At 38.8% G+C, this 18,216-nt stretch overlaps 1 protein-coding gene across 5 annotated transcripts in view; it reads right to left on the bottom strand.

The window, feature by feature from the left end:
• Positions 1–18,216, bottom strand: part of LOC121329177 (TBC1 domain family member 1-like) — an 87,770-nt gene that overhangs the window by 21,218 nt on the left and 48,336 nt on the right. For all 5 annotated transcript variants that reach the window (XM_041274605.1, XM_041274614.1, XM_041274623.1 and 2 more), the window contains one exon: positions 6,922–7,107. In XM_041274605.1, the coding sequence (XP_041130539.1) occupies positions 6,922–7,107 (186 nt within the window). The remainder of the gene's footprint in view (positions 1–6,921; positions 7,108–18,216) is intronic.

Raw genomic sequence — 18,216 nt, 5'->3', positions numbered from 1 at the left:
CATCGGATTGGAAAGGGAAAATTATAATGTTGAACCTGGTCCAACATAGGACCGCAAAGGGTTAAGACACGGTTGCTGCTGTAGCATAATTTAATGTTCTAGACCCCGCACTTAATCATCACTGCCTAGGGCCCCGTGCAGCCCAAGGCCAGCCCTGCCTGGCAGTGACAGGTTTTGAGTCAGGAGTTAGGTATCAGTATCTGCCACTGTTTAGATAATTAAAACATAATTAAAGCACTCCCCAGGTTAAGACAAACAAACACAAGAAAGACAAGATCAGAAACATTTTAAAGCAATGACACAATTTAAACCGTCAGCGGGTTTGGGTGTTTCAGTTTTGTATCATGGGGCAAACTTCATAACTCTTTATATTGACAAGGTTTCGTTTCTAAACATCTGGGCATACACCTTTACATTAGGTTTTCATAAATCATCCCTATGCCCAGTAGAAGTACTGTGGTTAAAAAGCACATGGGAGATGAGAGCTGAATGTTTTCTAGGTTTCTTTTAAATGCCCAACTAGCTGGTCTGTGGACAGATAGACACAACTGTTGTTTCCTAGTAATACTTTTTGATATGATAATCAATACTAGAATACGCTTTAAGAGAATCCTCTTGTAACTAACTTGTAACTCCATGGTGTAGTATAAATACAGTGTTGTATTACAATGGAACAGACTGTCCCATTTACTCCAATAAGGAAACCAAAGTACATAATCAGTGTGATAAACCCAAAGTTTTAAAAGCTTATCGTACATTTTCTCTACATCAATCAAGAGACGATATTTTTATTTCTCAATTTGGGAAGTAACAGGTAGGCAATGTTATCATAGCTGCTTCATCTGGAGAACCAATCAGAATTGTATTTAGCCATAGTAACAGAATACTAAGCATAGCCAATCATATCTACCTAGGCGTAAGTTTGTCATTTCTGTATTTGTCTTATCTACAGAGGATTTGTTTTTAACATAATACAAATCTTATCCCTTAGCAATACTATATATTCCTGCAAGGAATACAGCTGTCACATTTTACAAAGAATATTGCATTTATGTTATTGGATTGTGTGCAAACAACATTTATTTATTTATTTATTTATTTTTAAAATTCCCAACCTCTGTACACGACACAATTCCTTTCTAAAACAACAGTAGGCCTGCGTTTTGCCACCTCTAAACTGTAGTAAAGTTACAGCTACACTAATATTAAAATATAAAAATATAAAAATACGACCTTGTCATAATAATATTATGGATGCAGCATACCATTAGATTATATTACTGAAACATTTTAATCTTGATTAAAGATTGACATTTTGATGTGTAAAATCATTTAATATATAAATAAATATCTGCGATCACACATAAACTACATCTGATTGAAAACAATGTTATAGAAACATAACGACAGGGGTTTAAAACAGTTTACCATATAATCACACAGTCACACATTTTAAAGTTTGTATGAAAAGACAGTGGCATGAACACACACCAACACACAGTATTGCAAATAAAACAGTCAGATAAAAATGAAAAGCCATGCAGTGAACCTCCCCTTTAATCAAACTGTTGCCCTGTCTTACTTTTGCATTACTGCGCTTGCGTGATCAATTTATTTCCGAGTCAACTTGCAGTGATGGCTTTTTGCATGAGGTATTAATTATGTTACTAATTATAAGTTTTACATTATGTGTGTGTGTCTTTTACAGTTAAGTTGTTTTTAATCATTATGTTTAAATTGTGTGTGATGTGTTTTTATAGTCATTTTAACGTGCTTACTAATTCAGTTGCTTTAATATGCTTTTACATTAAGTAAGTTTCCCATCGGCAAGACCAGCTATGTGCAGTTTTGCATCACCTAACACGCCTCAAAGTCACAGATAGGTGTCTGAGCTAAACGCCAAAAGGCAGGAGACTAGCAGAGATAGTGTGAGATGGGGGAGGGGAACTGAAAGACAAGATGGTACGTGGTATGCACCCCCCCCGTCCCCGTCCCCCCTTTCCCCCGCAGAAGGAATGTGCAATGATAGAGTGGAAACCCCTATCATTGGACAGAAGTAAGACAAATGGGAGTGGAGTCAACAATATTTACAAAGGTATAAATACTCAACATTGTAAAGTTTTGTCAGTTTTTTCATCTCTTTGGAATTGACTCCATGGATATCCGTGCTTTCTGATACAAACGTATGCACTGAGCTGTGCTGAGGCCTCGTCCGAAGCCAGTTTAAATCCTGTGCTTACATGATTGTATTGGAGGTATACCTTTCTTGTATATAAAGTGTTTTTGAATCAACAATCATTTGTCAGCTTAACTTTTTCACTACAAACTTATTTCCTACGACACCAGCACTATCTTACTAAATCATATCTGATACTGTATTTTAAATACTACAACCACTACTACTACTACTAATAATAATAATAATAATAACAACAATAATAATAGCTGCAAGCAGCAATGACCAGGAGCCAAGTCCCAGACCATGTGACCTATGACCGGATTTCCCCTGTGGCATAGCACCCCAATAACTTTGAAGAGTGTACTACATTCTACCATAGGTTAATAGTACAACATATGCTGAAATTTCATTTGCTTGTGGCCTCCATTTTTTTTGATGCAGCAACTTTACTTAACAAAATTCATAGGTCAAAGGTCAATGTTAAGGTAATTTTTGGATAGAGCCCTATGACAAGTACACAGAATCACAGTACTTGAACAAATTTGTGTACTACCCATGTTCACATTTATCTGCACGTGAAGTGATTGTGCAATCCCAGTGCCTAAATACATATTACAACACTCATGCTACATAACCCAATTTATATTCCATGCAGCACTATAACAGACAACATGAAGGACACCACATACAACATAAAACACAACATAGGCACAGGGGTGGGGCACATTGCCACAAGCCCTTACGGTTTCCTATATGTGTTTCATAGTCACCATGGCCCTATCTGCACTCTCCAAACACTTATAACCCAGTTTTGCATTTGAACTTAAGGAGAAGTCAAAGATCACGATCAAGGACCTTTCTGGATAAAGATATGGGTTACTATCTGTGTTCCATTGTAAAATGACCCTACCTCCACTCTGTAAGGAGTTATAAGCTAGGTTGTACTAATGATCTTACAGAGAGGTCAAAGGCCATGATCAAGGTCATTTTTGGATCAAGTGAACTCACAGTCTCCATGTTGCTTGGGTCCTTGGACTGCGTGTCAGCAGTGAGAGAGGAATATTTCATCTGCAGACATCTTCTTGCACAGATAACATTAGCCACTGCTCTAGCATTAGTGCTGATGTTGTCGCATGCGGCTTGTAGTTGTACCTTAGCTGTGTTTTTGCTTCTGCCAGCTGCATAGCATCTCCACGCTATCTGGAGTACGGGTCTGCAGTGCATCAGACAGCTGGCTCCACAGTATATGCTGGTATTTAGCCACATGTATTTGACAGTTGTTGATATGCATGCTGGCAATGGCACTAGAATAATCCTTCTTTAGGAAGTTCTTCATCTTTCTGTGTACCCGGTCAGGTGCAGACGTTCTGGAGGGAGCCCTGCTGGTGACAGACATGATAGTGTCTATCTTAGGCTATTCTAACAGGTCATCCTTATGATTTGCTGGTACTCTGTAAAATGTATCCACTCTAGGTAGGGCTTTGACTGCAGATACAGGGTTCTCCCAAATAGCCTCAGCGGGCCTCCAGACTGCCTCATGGAGGGGAAACAGGAAAACAGGGAAATCTCCCCCCCAGGCTTTTTTTATCCTTCACATCTATGATGCTCAGGAAATCAACCTCCTCAGTATTAGTCTGGGTATTAGTGATAAGTAAAGAGGCTAGCATTCTTAAGACCGCTTCTGCATTTGTATATACAGTTGCAGTACCTCCTGCCTCCACTGAAGCATCATCTTCGGGAGCAGAGTCGATGACATCATCACCCTCCACGCTACGAGTCTCTGTCAGGAATAAGTGTTTGACCCGTGTGCTTCGTAATGTTGCCATCTCAGGAACTAGACTCGGAGCTGTGGGCTGAGGATGTAGGGTTTGCCTGGATTTCTCAAAATCCTATATCTCCGATGTAGTATCGGAAATGGCTGCCGTGGTTTTTTTTCTGATGTTTCCCCCTGCCTGCTGCTGTGGGAATGTGCTGATTTTCGAAGCGAGTGAAGCAAAATATACTGAAGTCTGTACCCAAGCTACGCAGGAAAAAAATGGACAATTACCCTAAATGTAGGGGGAGCTTTATAGAGGAGGGTCATCTGTGGCACCTGGCAGGACTATTCCTAGGATCTCTGGGAAAGAGATCAGATTTTTTTTTTTCCCTGACCCAAGCAACACGGAGACTGGGAGTTCACTCACTGTGTGGAGTTCATCAGACTAGGTAAGAAATATTCGACAGATAGACAGACAGAGTAGCAGTAATCAGTACTACATTTCCATCCAGCTCAGTCAGTTATTTGAATAAAACTGTAGTCCCAGCAGATCCCATAACATATTATTCAGCTCACTTCTCGTATTCAAATAAAACTGTGCTTGCATTACTAGCTAGCACAATAGAATGCCCCCTCTCAGGGGCATACATTCCAATTCACAGAGGTTTGTAATACAATTGCGCTTGCATTACTAGCTGGCACAGGGCACAATAGAATGCCCCCTCCCAGGGGCATACATTCCAATGTTCTCTAAAAGCCACAATTACATGTACTGTATACTGAAAAGTTTAACAAACATGTCACACCCAATGTCCCTCCCTTTCAGAGCTTATGGCAAGAAGCAGACAAAAACAACATTGTGTTTTTTAGGTCATGAAAAGTCTCATTTAATTCTTGTTGGTCTGAAAATTCTTCTTCTTCTTCTTCTTCTTAAGGCACATGGTTACATATGGCACATAGGCGATATTTAAATACAGTATAGTTTATAGAAGTGTGAATTATACTACTAAAGTACAATATGAAATAAGGGTTGAAATGGAAATTCAAAACTCTGGTGCAATGGAGATTTTTGGCAAGATTTTTTCAGGATGGATTATGTTAAACCCTGACGTTGGTTTTAAATCGCAGGATATACCAATTCTGTAATGAGTTAGTATTTATCACAGCATATACCGATCCCTACAGAAATAAGTGGGGCAGTCAGTGCCTCTGCTGTATAGCAAAATATAATACACTACAGTACATACAGGTATTTGTAATCAAGACAGTACAGCACTATTTTGGAAAAGACTGAACAAAACAGAAGCTAGTTTCTGCTATCCCTTAATGTGTTTTTATTGTACTAAAACCACACATTGTTTGGCAATCCTGCTAACATAGTGCTGAGTTCATGAGATGCCTTCCTATCTCTCAAAGTTTGATTGAATAGCGTCATAAAACACAAGGGCATTACAGCAGCTGTCATGTATTTATTTTTTTTAATCTAACCCATATCACAGCTTCTGGGAATAGATAACCTGAAAGCCTTCCAGTGGTTCTGGGGTAGAGAAAAACACGATTATCCAAAGGGATTTAAAAAAAATAAATAAATAAAAGAAAAGAGGACTTCTGAAATGTGAACCGAAATAAAATAAAACACATACTGAAATGTGACCCTCCTATGCATTTGCGTTGCATCACTTTTGCCTGAGAAACTATTTTTAAGTTTCCTTCTTTTCACACCCACTGATTATTGTCTCACAGTCGCACCCTTCCTTCCCTTCCCTGCCCTGCCCTGCCCTGCCCCAGACTGCACATCTGTCATCTTCTAACACAGCAGTTCTCAAACGTTTTGGGCAGCTCCCACCTTCCTGTTGTCTGTGGTACTTGACGACCTCCCCAAAACACACACACGCAAACACGCACGCACGCACACATATACCGGTAAAAAAAATCCATCATGCCTGCGTATTCTCTATGCCACTGCTGTTTTTTTTTTGTTTTTTTTTTCACCAACCAGCCACCGATCCATCATAAGAGAAAAACTAACACTGCAAATTACAGATTGTGACCAACGCTTACTACACAGCAAGCTGATAAACAACATACATACATTACCAGATGGCAGTGGACTGCAAAAATATATGCAAGCTTAATAAAAGGCAGCAGTCAGATGCACAGCGCCATCTACGGACTTTAAAATGCCTGGAGACGTGTCAGCAGAAAGATTTGTTTAAAGTTAATATACACCTAATATACACTTAATTAAATATGTCTACTAAAACAGTATCTCATTTACAGTAACTTGTTAAAGCATCTACACTGTCACTGCAGCAGCTTGGAGAATAACAAAGAAGGCCTTCTAATCTTCTAATGATCGCTACGAGTACGCATGCAACCCTCCGATTGGTGGAAGAATTAATAGCAATTGAATCAAAACAGCCAATAAAGCCCAAATAAAGCATCCGACCGTTATATGGTATAGCCTAGGTTAAAATGTGCGCTGTAATAAAAAATAACAAAAACTAATTGTTCAAAGCTAATCATTGTTTTAAATATAAATAATTTAGTCTATATCCTATTTCCTGTGGTCTTAATATTACAGGATTGGCTGTTCATAGCTAAACTGCTGCTTAATGTAAAATTACCAAATGTAACGTGATAAACAAGGTAATGTTAGAAATATGTAAACCATAATATAATTTAGTGATAGAATATGTTTGAAAAACGGCTCTACAGAGTCTTCATTTCATAATTAGCATGAACTACAGTAGGTGCCTAAGCTATTACACTAGTTTTAAGCAATTTTGCCTCTTAGTACTTTGTACTGGTAATGTATGTCATTTTCAATGTGTTTGTGACCTAATATGTTTGCTGCAACAAGGCCTTCCTAATAAAGACGCCTCAGCTGCATGATTTAATAATTTAAAAAAAGTGTAAAAACTTAAACAATTTTTAAACTGTTTTTCCTGGATATAAAAGCAGTCCCTTACAGACTGTGACTCACCTTGCAGTTTCTGGTTTTCTCTCTCCATCCTCAGGAGAAGTATCTGCTGCAGGATGGCTTTCCTCCACAGTTCCCGGAGCTCATGCTCAGTCTTGTTTTTCTCTTGTACCACTGGAACCGGGAGACCATCTCCACACGCAAGAGCCAGAGACACTCTTGAGGGCAGTTCAGCTACATCTGCCCAGTCTGGAGAGAAAGATGAACAGGGCGCAATGTATTGACTGTGAAAACAATGCAAGTTCTTTACATCTGCTTTAGGAACCTGGATTTTCGCCTTTCCATACAAAGAGAGGGTAACCCTGCCCACAATGCAGAGATTAAAGCACAATGAAGTTAGATGTAAATGACCCTGCATCATTTTGGCATTTCTTCTTGTACAACCACTCACACCGCCTACTTGAATTTATTAGAATTATACTGCTGTCTTGCAGCTGGGTTTACACTGTGCTGACTGTGGCTTTGTCTAAATGTTTGCTCACAGTGGGGAACTCTGAGGACCAAAATCATCAAGGAGTTCGGACGATGAAAGATCCTCTTGGACTTCAAGCGTCTCAGTAAACAACTTACTGTGAGGGAAAGGTTTTGTAAGCCCAAAGGCCCAACATTACCGTCTCTCTGCTCAGCTGTTTACCGGCAGAGGCGTTTTCCACAGAGCACAGTGACTGTTGATTAAGTAGAACCCATATCCACCCTACCAGAGCTGCTATAGTATCAGTACATATACATGTGTAAAAACCTCAATAAAAACCACTCCCTTGCTTCAACGCATATATTGCACAGCTACATATTGCCGTGGTTACGCGTGCTGTGTTTCTGATTTTGTAGTAGTAGTTTCGGAATTGTGTATTTGCCAAATCATGTTTTAATAACGTAATGTTTCAGAAAAGCAGAACTACTTGTCACGGAAATAACAATATTTAAAAGATAAGGCTACAGTATGCTACAAAAGACAGAGCTTTATAGATTCAAGCACAAAATGTTCAAACACTTACCAAGATTTCTGTTGATATGTAAATGTAATTCTTCGAATTTCAAGTGCAGTTTGAAATCTATGCCAAACAAGTTTTATTTGCCAGCATATGGTGCTTGATTTTACACAGCTCACTGAAAACAACTCAACACTCGTGTTAAACAGCATGGCATGATTTTGCTTCCCTGCCCAAGATAAGCTGCTGAACCAACAGAAAAAGCTTTAACTTTGACAAGGCATCTGTCCCATTACCTGTGAGCTCTGCATTCACACGCTGTTCTAAACAGTTTGTCACGAGTGACCCTGTGGCAGGGCAAGAGCTCTGCATGTGTAAATCTGTTGTGTATATGTATAGTTTAAAAAAATATTGAATGTACTGTAGGTGTGTACTGGATATGGTGGTTTTTTACAGTTGTAAATAAAAGATGAAAAGTTTTGAATTTAAGTTTGGCAGGGATGGGTCCAACTCTGCCAAATCCATATGCAGAATGTGGCTGGGGCTTAATTGACTAATTGATGATCAATTAAGCCCAGCCACATGATATAAAAAAGAAGCTGGAAAGCCAGTTCTAGTATCAGCAAGCGTGCAGCCTCAATACTGTGTGGAGAGCCAGGGTGAGTGAGTTGTGTAGGGATTAATTTAGGGGATTTTGATCCCACAACAGTTAATTTTAGTGTGTCACAGAGTAGGTTCCAGAGCGGGAACTCCCTTGTAGTGGGAGCAGCGCTTTTCAGCTGTTTTCTCACTGTGTTTTGCTTTACATCTTTTGAGTTATTATTTTGATTACATTCTGGCTGTGTATGCCCTCCTGCACTAGGGCTCTCATTGCTGGTATCCTAGTGGCAGCCACCTGTCACTGCAACTTTGTTTATTTGAAATAAAACCTGGACGCCCTCTGTCTCTCATCATTCAGCGTACACCACCCACAACAAAAGTAGAAGACCCCCTGTCACAGACCCTAAAATCTGTCTTCCCTTGTACAAGGTGCGAGCACCTTTTTTGACTGAAAGGTGTATGTATGTGTAGGTGTCTGTGTATGAAAGGTGTATGTGTGTGTAGGTGTATGTGTATGAAAAGGCTCTCTGATAGAAACCGCTTCATTTATTTTAGGTTTTCCCCACTGATAAGCACCTGCACACTATTCTTACAGGAGTGAGAAATTTGGAGTTGCATCACTCCACATGGAAATCGCGGGATAAGCAGCTGGGTGGTTAATAATTTTAGTATACAGTGGACCCACCGAAGAAAAAGAATGAACTTTGTAACCTTGCCTTTACCTGCTTGTAGCAAAGCGGTGCCAGGCGTGGCTAGGACAAGGAAAAAAACAAATAGTCTTGGCAACCCAAGAGAGACTCACTGGTCGTCAGCAGTTTGAATCCAAAGTCTACAATGAGTGGCTTTTTAAAACAAACTAACGAGAAGTACAAGAAAAACAAAGTTAATGTCCATCATTATGTTATAAAATGAATGAGAGCTTGGTAGTTGCTTGAAATTGAGATGTGGACCTCTTATCTGTAGAGATACCGGTCCGAGCCATCTCTCAACCGTCCAAAATATGACTTCATGCGGTGAATTTGGAAAAATGCTTACCGTAAAATTTCATATTAATTAAAAACTAATCTTGGCAGGTAAACAGGATGTCTTAACCCTTTTTAGAAACAGAGAGGTGTCAAACTTAGTTTAAGAATTGAAAAAGCCAATATAAGACTGTTATAGTTAACTGTTTTCTACTGCCTGGATTTTGATGAAAATAACTAGGTCTGCAACTATAGATTCAGACGTTTGTCATGAACTCTCTACACAATCCTTATCCAATATTATTGTGTTATTATGGATTTTGGTGTTACTTCATCTTGTAAAATCTTGTAAAGCTCTTTGTGATGGTGGTCCACTATGAAAGGCGCTATATAGAAATAAACATTGATTGATTGAGATACATGAAAGAAATCCAGTCTACTGAAAAGAATGTTTTTGATGTTAAGAGAAAAACATACTTTAAACCCAGGTTGAAATAATTATATAAAAAAAAATTATATATGTATTCTCCTATTTATATATATATATATATATATATATGGCATATATATATATATATATCTATTGATATAGTGTATATATATATATATATATATATATAAAATTGAGGATCTCCACGGTACTATAAAAAATTGAGGATAGGTTCTGAAAAAAACCTCAAAAGTTCAAAAAGTTCACCTCACATGTTTTGGAAATAAGAAAGGTGTGGAACATGAGATCATATCCAATTAATTTTAGAAAAGGAGTTTTTTTGGAATATATTGTTCACTTAAAAAAAGAGCTGTCAAGGCAAATTAATGTTTGGATTTAATTGAGACTTCTAATGTATTAAATGGAGAAAAAAAAGTTCTATAAAAAGTCCAGGGAAAAAACCCAGGTCAGTATCACTCAACTTGCTAACTACAAGTGGTGTGGTCCGTGCTCTGACTGATCTCTGCCTTTGAAGACAGCTCTTGTTTTTACGTTGTATTCTACAACTACACTTTGGACAGCGACATATCGGCTGCTCAGGATTTAATGGTGGGAATTTTTAGCTTTTTGCATGCATGACCTAAGGGCAAAACATGTTATAATCATAAATGTACTGAATTGTTAATGCTGTCATACTTGTGATGGCACTGGAACGCCCAGATTGCCTATTAGGAGATACAAATTGCAAAATCACAGATGAACAGAAAAAAATAGCAAATATATTAAAATTGATTACTTTTCACAAATTTTTACAAAGATGGATATGGACAACATGCCCCACATGTCAACCTGTTCCCATCCAGTTTTAAATAACTTTAGCATAACAGAGGCAGAAGTGTTAAAGGAGCTAGGAGCTTAAAACAAACAAATCCCCTGGGCTGGATGAGATCCTCCCAATAGTACTCAAAGAAATGAAAGAAATTAATTATTTACAAACCGCTAACCAAGATCATGCAACAGTCATCTGAGATAGGGGTTGTACCGACAGACTGGAGATTTGCAAACGTAATACCGATCCACAAAAAGGGAGACAAAAGCGAACCGGGTAACTACAGACCAATAAGCCTGCCTTCTATTATATGTAAACTTGGAACATGGAAACTATAATAAGATCCAAAATGGAAAATTACCTATATGGCAACAGTATCCCGGGAGACAGTCAGCATGGTTTTAGGAAAGGGAGATCGTGTCTCACTAACCTGCTTGATTTTTTATTTTTTTTTTTTTTTTTAGGTCGGCAATTAATTTTTTCTCCCAATTTGAAATGTCCAGTTGTATTTAGGCTCAGCCCACCGCACCCTTGCACTGACTCACCTTGCAAAGATGAACAAACGCTGTCCTCCGAAGCAAGTGCCATCGGCCAACCGCTTCTTTTCATCCTGCAGGCATGCCTTGCAGCTAGCCTAGTATTGGAGGACAGCGCAGCCCTGAGCAGCTTACAGGCAAACCTACAGGTGCCCAGCCAGTCTACAGGGGTCGCTGGTGCACGCTGAGCCGAAGACAATGGGGTCGCTAGTGCTCGCTGACTCGAGGACAAAGGGGCATTCAGAACAGAAAATAAGAGGCACCTATTTATTTATTTTTTACACAGAGAATTGTGAGGGTCTGGAACCAACTCCTCAGTAATGTTGTTGAAGCCGACACACTGGGATCCTTCAAGAAGCTGCTTGATGAGATTCTGGGAACAATAAGCCGAATGGCCTCCGAAGGATTTGTTTATTACTGATTTTCAAATTATATGAGTCTGTGTGATTTTCTTGATTATTTAAAAGTTTTCTGGACAAATTGCTAGCCCAGTGTACGCATGATCCACTTAGTGGAGTCCAAAACATCTCTGTGCCCTCTTTAAAAGTTTCCCCTGAGTTTTATGAGTATGTGGAATCTGAGAAGTTGCACTTCTAACAGAGAAAGCAGACAAAAATATATACTGTAGATGAAACAAGACTTGAGGTAACGACTTTCTATATAAAAGCAGGTTGGAAAGGGAATAGTATACATTTGCAGCTTAAAAAAAAAAAAACAAATAAAACCAAAAAAAACCTAACAAAAATAAACACCCACCAACTGATCGAGAGATTATTTCCTGTCACAACTACTGTATAAATATATACTTAAAGCCTTTTCTCAAGATATATGCAGAAAGAGTGACATACAGGTACATACATAAACCTGCCTCCACAACATCTCTTTTCCCAGGAATATGCAATCCCACAAAACGATAATAAAGTTTTCCTTTTTTTTTTTTTTTTTAGCTTTTTAAGTTTCTCTCTGACTGCACCTCTAAATGAAGCTCCATGCTTATTCAACATGTTCTCTTCAGGCAGAATCACATTCTCTTTCCTCCACCCCACCCTGGAGTCGCGTGTGCTGCCACCTGCCACCTGTCTGACCAGACTCTTCACAAGCAGTGCAACTGGGACTGGCTAATGTGTGCTTGACAGAAGACACTTTTTTATTTATGAAAGGGGCGGCTGTGAATAAGATAAAAGCAAAACAAACATTGAGGCCAACAGCACGTGAAAACAAACCGAGACACTGAATGATTACGCGGAACTTGTATAGGGTTAAACAAAGCAAACTAAAATAATAAAAGAAGAGGGAACATGTCTTCCATTTTTTGGGGAAATCCTTTGTAGGAATTTCTTGACTATGTATTTAGTATAAAACTAGGTAAACTTACTCAAGAAGAAAGTACCTATTTAATATTTAACAGCCACTTGTTTGCGTTCCCATTTCCGTTGTTTTGTAGGCACACATTCTACGTTTAAAGGATAATTATATTCTCTGGGTTTAAACACAGCTCATGGGCAGGTCAGTTCAAATTAAAAGGGATGTATGATGGGGTACACCCTGCCTCTGTGTGCATATGTATTATTTATTATTATTATTATTATTATTATTATTATTTAAAATGTATTGTTTGTGTGTAAAAACACGTTGTTTTATTGTTTGACAGCCTGGATGGGGTTAAAATGCCCCATCCAGATAAAATCGTGAGAATGCGTGGTCAGCAGCAAGTGATTATTGATAAACTGGCTGTTTACCGCGCATATGAGAAACCCCGTGTCGAATGTGGTAGAGGGATAAACTAGGTACTTGAGAGCCAGTTAATCCCTCTGCCACAATATAAACCCTGCAGCGTTGGCTGAACATGGTTAGTGTGTTCAGAGGCAGAACGAGCCGTGAGTGAAAGAGAAACTAAAAAGCTTAATCATTACAATTGCTGTTCGTGCTGGGATTATGCCAGCGCCACACTTGTGTGTTCCGTGCCTGTTTGTCTGTCTGTTTTGGCCAACGTGCCATTTTGTGTGCAGTGTTTTGTTTTGTTAAGTCTTTTTATTTATAATTAAAATGGGCAAGAGGCGCTTTCATTTACCTCAGTGCTGTCTGTGTGTGCTAACCCTTCCTGGACAGCCTGTTCACAGGATGTAATTAGAGTTTATGTCCCAATCTAGTAATTATGCACTTTTTCTAGTGTGGCTGTTTTGAATGCTTGACTAAATTACAAAAAGAAAATGTAAAAAAACTGATTGTTTCAAAATGAAGTATTCTAATGTATATACAGGTGAAACCCAGAATTATTATTCAAGTGTACTGTATCTACATTTTCTGAAAACAAGCAGCTTCACAGACCATAATTAGCACTAATCTATGTTGCCAAAGATTAGTGCTAACCAGGTTCTGTGAAACCAGCTGTAGTACTTTAATTACAATAGTTAATAACAACAAAACAGTATGACTAATTTCAGAATGAACCTGCAAGGTTATTATTTTTGCATTTTTTTTATAGTAAATGTTACTAATTCTAACCTTTACAAAGAAATGCTTGACAGATTGAAGGGTGTTTTTTGTTTGTTTGTTTGTTATCTCCAACCCTCTCAGTCTGCCTTTTCTGGTCTAACCAGATTACTGTTATGTGAAAATGTTTTTTGTTAGTTTGAATTAAAAAAACTTGCTTGGTTGGTTCAAGTGAAATTGTCATAATTAATTCAATAAGATTAGCTGGTAATTATTTTGGAATAACATCAAAATGTACATAATCTGCTTAAATTATTTGTATTATTTTTATTTTAAATGCAAAAACAAGAATGAAGAGAATGCACTTTGTCCCATTAACTGACCTCTTTGAATTTGAATATATTGTTAAACCTAGAGGGTATTATTTAGCTGAACATTGTCTAAGTGGTTGTTGCTGTACAGGAATGCTGCTTGTGGCTATCCACTCCCTGTTCAAACAGGAAAGGCGTGTAAAAACAGAAGCTGAAAAATTGGGCAGGGCCAAAAGGCTTGTTCTAATGAACCCAGACTTGAAAAAAGTTCCTAAAACAACTATTCAATCCACAAAATATTACATTAGGTTATTCAAATTTATACTTTTGGTACGGTATGTTTATAATTATTTAGGCAGGTTTGCCTAATCCCCCCAACTTTCCGTCCTGCAAGCATAGCATGCCAGGGCCCAAACTGGGCAGAGCATATGGAACTGTCGCTCCCTGTCAGACTGGAAAGGAGGTGGATGTAAAAAAGCCTTCAATTCCACCGACTGGTTGACACGGAATGCCAAGATTGTCTTTGGCAAAAGGCAGGATTGGTACGGTGTCACATTCGGTTCTGGCACCTCCCTACTGTGTTATTAGTCATTAGATCCTTTTGCATGGAAGGCCTCAGTTGCAAGGGTGTGCGGTTCTTTGATGGACCCAGATTCAGTTAAAATGTGTTTGCCCACAGACGATGGTAATGAGAAAGTAGAGATGGGAGCTCAGCTAACAAGATTGAACAGAATGGCAGAATCTATGGAGCACAGTTAATATGCCAGAAGCAATCAGTTTCACGTGCTGGGATTCAAGTGAATAACACTATGTAACACAATTTTGGTTCCTGGATAGTAAGTGCTATTTCCTAATTGCTTATGCCTCAAAAGTATAGAAAATGGCTATTATTCCCCACAAACTTTGCTTTTGTGACTAGAACAGTGATATTTTGAAATGTACCTATTTCCAATGAGAAAACAGTCTTTTCATTCACATAAAGTCAGAACAAAAAACATATGAATCCAAATTAACATGTATTTATACTAAAGTAATACAAAAATGACTACATAAGATTTAGAAGTGATTAGTTTTTCAGGATTTACGATTATACTGTAAATCAATTTCACAAATCAGCCCCCAAATGTAGTCTCCCATCATGTTCTCGTTATACTGTCCTTGGTAGCGGCATTCAAAGTCCAGTATATCCTGGTGGAAGCGCTCGCCTTGCTCCTCCAAGTACGCTCTCATGTTCTCCTTGAATTTATCAAGATGAGCATCAAGGATATGGACTTTGAGGGACAACCTACAGCCCACTGTGCAGTAGTTCTTCACCAGAGTCTCAACCAGCTCTACATAGTTTTCGGCCTTGTGATTACCCAGGAAGCCCCGAACCACTGCGACAAAGCTGTTCCAAGCCGCTTTCTCCTTACTAGTGAGCTTCTTGGGGAATTCATTGCACTCCAGGATCTTCTTTATCTGTGGTCCGACGAAGACACCGGCTTTGACCTTTGCCTCAGACAGCTTAGGGAAAAAGTCTTGAAAGTACTTGAAGGCTGCCGACTCCTTATCTAGAGCTCTGACAAATTGTTTCATAAGGCCCAATTTGATGTGCAGTGGTGGCATCAGCACCTTCTGGGGGTCCACCAGTGGCTCCCACTTGACGTTGTTCCTCCCCACAGAGAACTCGGTCCGCTGTGGCCAGTCCCGCCTGTGGTAGTGCGCCTTGGTGTCCCTGCTGTCCCAAAGGCAAAGATAGCAGGGAAACTTGGTAAAACCGCCTTGAAGACCCATCAGGAATGCCACCATTGCAGCCTCTTGATGCCATCTCAGAAAAACGCAGATATGTATCCACTTAGGCAGCTGGAACTAAACTGAACTGGTGGGCTTAAGGCCCCTGTATTTATACTACTATTTATATTACTGAAAAGTTCTAGAAAGTTCTACAAGTTACTCCAAGTTTACTCAGCACTGAATCTATCTGGAATGTTCTAGAAAATAGGTACATTTCAAAATATCACTGTCCTGGTCACAAAAGCAAAGTTTGTGGGGAATAATAGCCATTTTCTATACTTTTGAGGCATAAGCAATTAGGAAATAACACTTACTACCCAGGAACCAAAAAAAAAAAAAGTTACATGGTGTAATTAATAGTAATTGAATCCTGGCACAACAGTATATATAGAAGCACATTTCACTCACTCTGGGTTATGTGTTCGGTGAGTGGAGAATGGGTGTGGAGAGGAGAGAATTAAAGAAAGAAGAATTAAAGCATTACAAATTGCTATTTCGTGCTGGTTTGTTTGGACTCACCGTGTTTGTTTGTCTGTTCGTCCGCCGTTTGTTTAGTGTTAGTTCGATTTGTTTGTCTATTTATTTTGGCTTCAAGTGCTGTGTGCTGTTTTTTTTTTTTTTTTTTTTTTTTTTTAACTCTTATTCATTTCTTTAATAAAAACACTGAGTGCAGCCACTGCATCTCAGTTTCAACCCCAGTACTGCCTGCCTGTGTTCCTTTCTGAACCTGACATCACTACCCATATGCATCACTCAAGCCACCTGTGACAATCTGTCATTATATTATAAGAAAATAATTAGAGCTTAGTTATACAAATTAGGATGTTTTTTTTTGTATTATCTGAAAAAGATACCTGTCACTAGGCTTGGCAAGTAAACGAGGCGAGTGGAAACCTGCTTGTGCAGGCAACTTTTAGAAACAAAGAGAAGTCAGTTTTAGTCCAAGCATGATACAAGTTAATATTAGGTTATTATATTTAACATGTTTCACTATAGCTTACATTTAAATGGAAATAACTGAATTGACCACTGTATGCTTATTCAGAGGTTTGTGATAAACCCCTACAGCATTTTGTTCTACACTTTAACACACATTTGTATATGAAGTTAAACTGACCCATTGGCAACACACTGAAAAGGTAACATAATATGCAGCTAAGAGGTTAAATGAATGGTGTTACATATTAAAAACATCGCTCATATATACACACATACTTGTATTGTGTTTGGTAAAAAAGACCCTGTGAACGCCAGGTCACCTAATGTTTAGGGAAAGGAGGGGTGGAAGATGAACCATGAGCTCACATTCAGTTAATTTTGAAAACAGAGTTGACCGGATCCTTCTAGAAAATATCATTAACTCAAAAAGACAGGAAGTGTCAAGCCAGAATGATGATCAGATTTAATTGGGACTCCTGAAATCCTATAAAAACCAAGGTAAAACCCCAGTCAAGTATCGGGTGACTTGCTAACTATAGGTTGTGTGGTCCATGCTTTGAAGTTCTCTGCCTTTTGAAGACAGTTCTTATTTTTCATATATCCTACACTACACTTTCATATACTGGAAGGTAAGCATATATTTGAATTTAATATCTCTTTTATATTGATGCATTGCTATAAGGTACAGGATTTATATTTTAGCTGTAGAGAATGATATATTGAATTTTCTAGAACTCAGCAGTCGGTACTTTTGCTTTTTGCATTTTACAGCTTGAAGGCTAAGCATATGATAATCTGTATTACTGTAATAAACCTGTAAAGCACTGGAAACGCCCAGGCTGCCTATTAGCAGGGATCCAAAGTGGCTTGCAACTTGATCAATTTTTAAAGCATTTAATAAACTAAGAGAGTAGTAACACTGCTCTGATTCAAAAACTTCAAATTAGATGAGTCTGTGTGATTTTCTTGAATATTAAAAAGTTGTCTGGACATATAGCCCGCCCAGTGCATGAACAAAACCACTACAGGAGTTTAAAACACCTCTGTCCTCCTTAATCATCTAGTTTAAGAGTGTGCTCAGAGCAAATATATAAATAAAGAGTACGTGCAATTTCTGACAACGGAGTGTAACCTTTGTCCTGGTCTCTGTAAAAATAAAGCAGGCTTTTGCAATGGAGAACGTCTGCATCTCACTCACCCGTTTTGCAGAGGTGATAGCAAGCAAGCAGTCGCTTGAGTGTTACATATGTCTGCTCAGCCGAATGCATGGGCTGGAATAGAGGCTTCAAAAGTGCATTGAGTGCCAGTGAGGAACAATGTCCTTCATAGGCGGGCAACGCTGCCGAACCCCTTTCAAAAATTGCCCTGCCAGGAAGCAGAGCTCCTGGGGTGACAGTCAATTTTGACATGGTAAACCAAATGTAGAGTGGGATTTCCTCTCATCAAACAGGTCCTGTAAAAATTGCAGTATTACTGCCACGGGACAAGTCGTGGGGTCAAATCCAAGAGGCAGGCACCATGTCTGAGAGCCACTCCACTTGCACCCATACTGGGAA

This window comes from Polyodon spathula, chromosome 2 (genome assembly GCF_017654505.1).
Source record: "Polyodon spathula isolate WHYD16114869_AA chromosome 2, ASM1765450v1, whole genome shotgun sequence".
Lineage (NCBI taxonomy): Eukaryota > Metazoa > Chordata > Actinopteri > Acipenseriformes > Polyodontidae > Polyodon > Polyodon spathula.
This window is presented reverse-complemented; position numbering and strand designations above follow the sequence as displayed.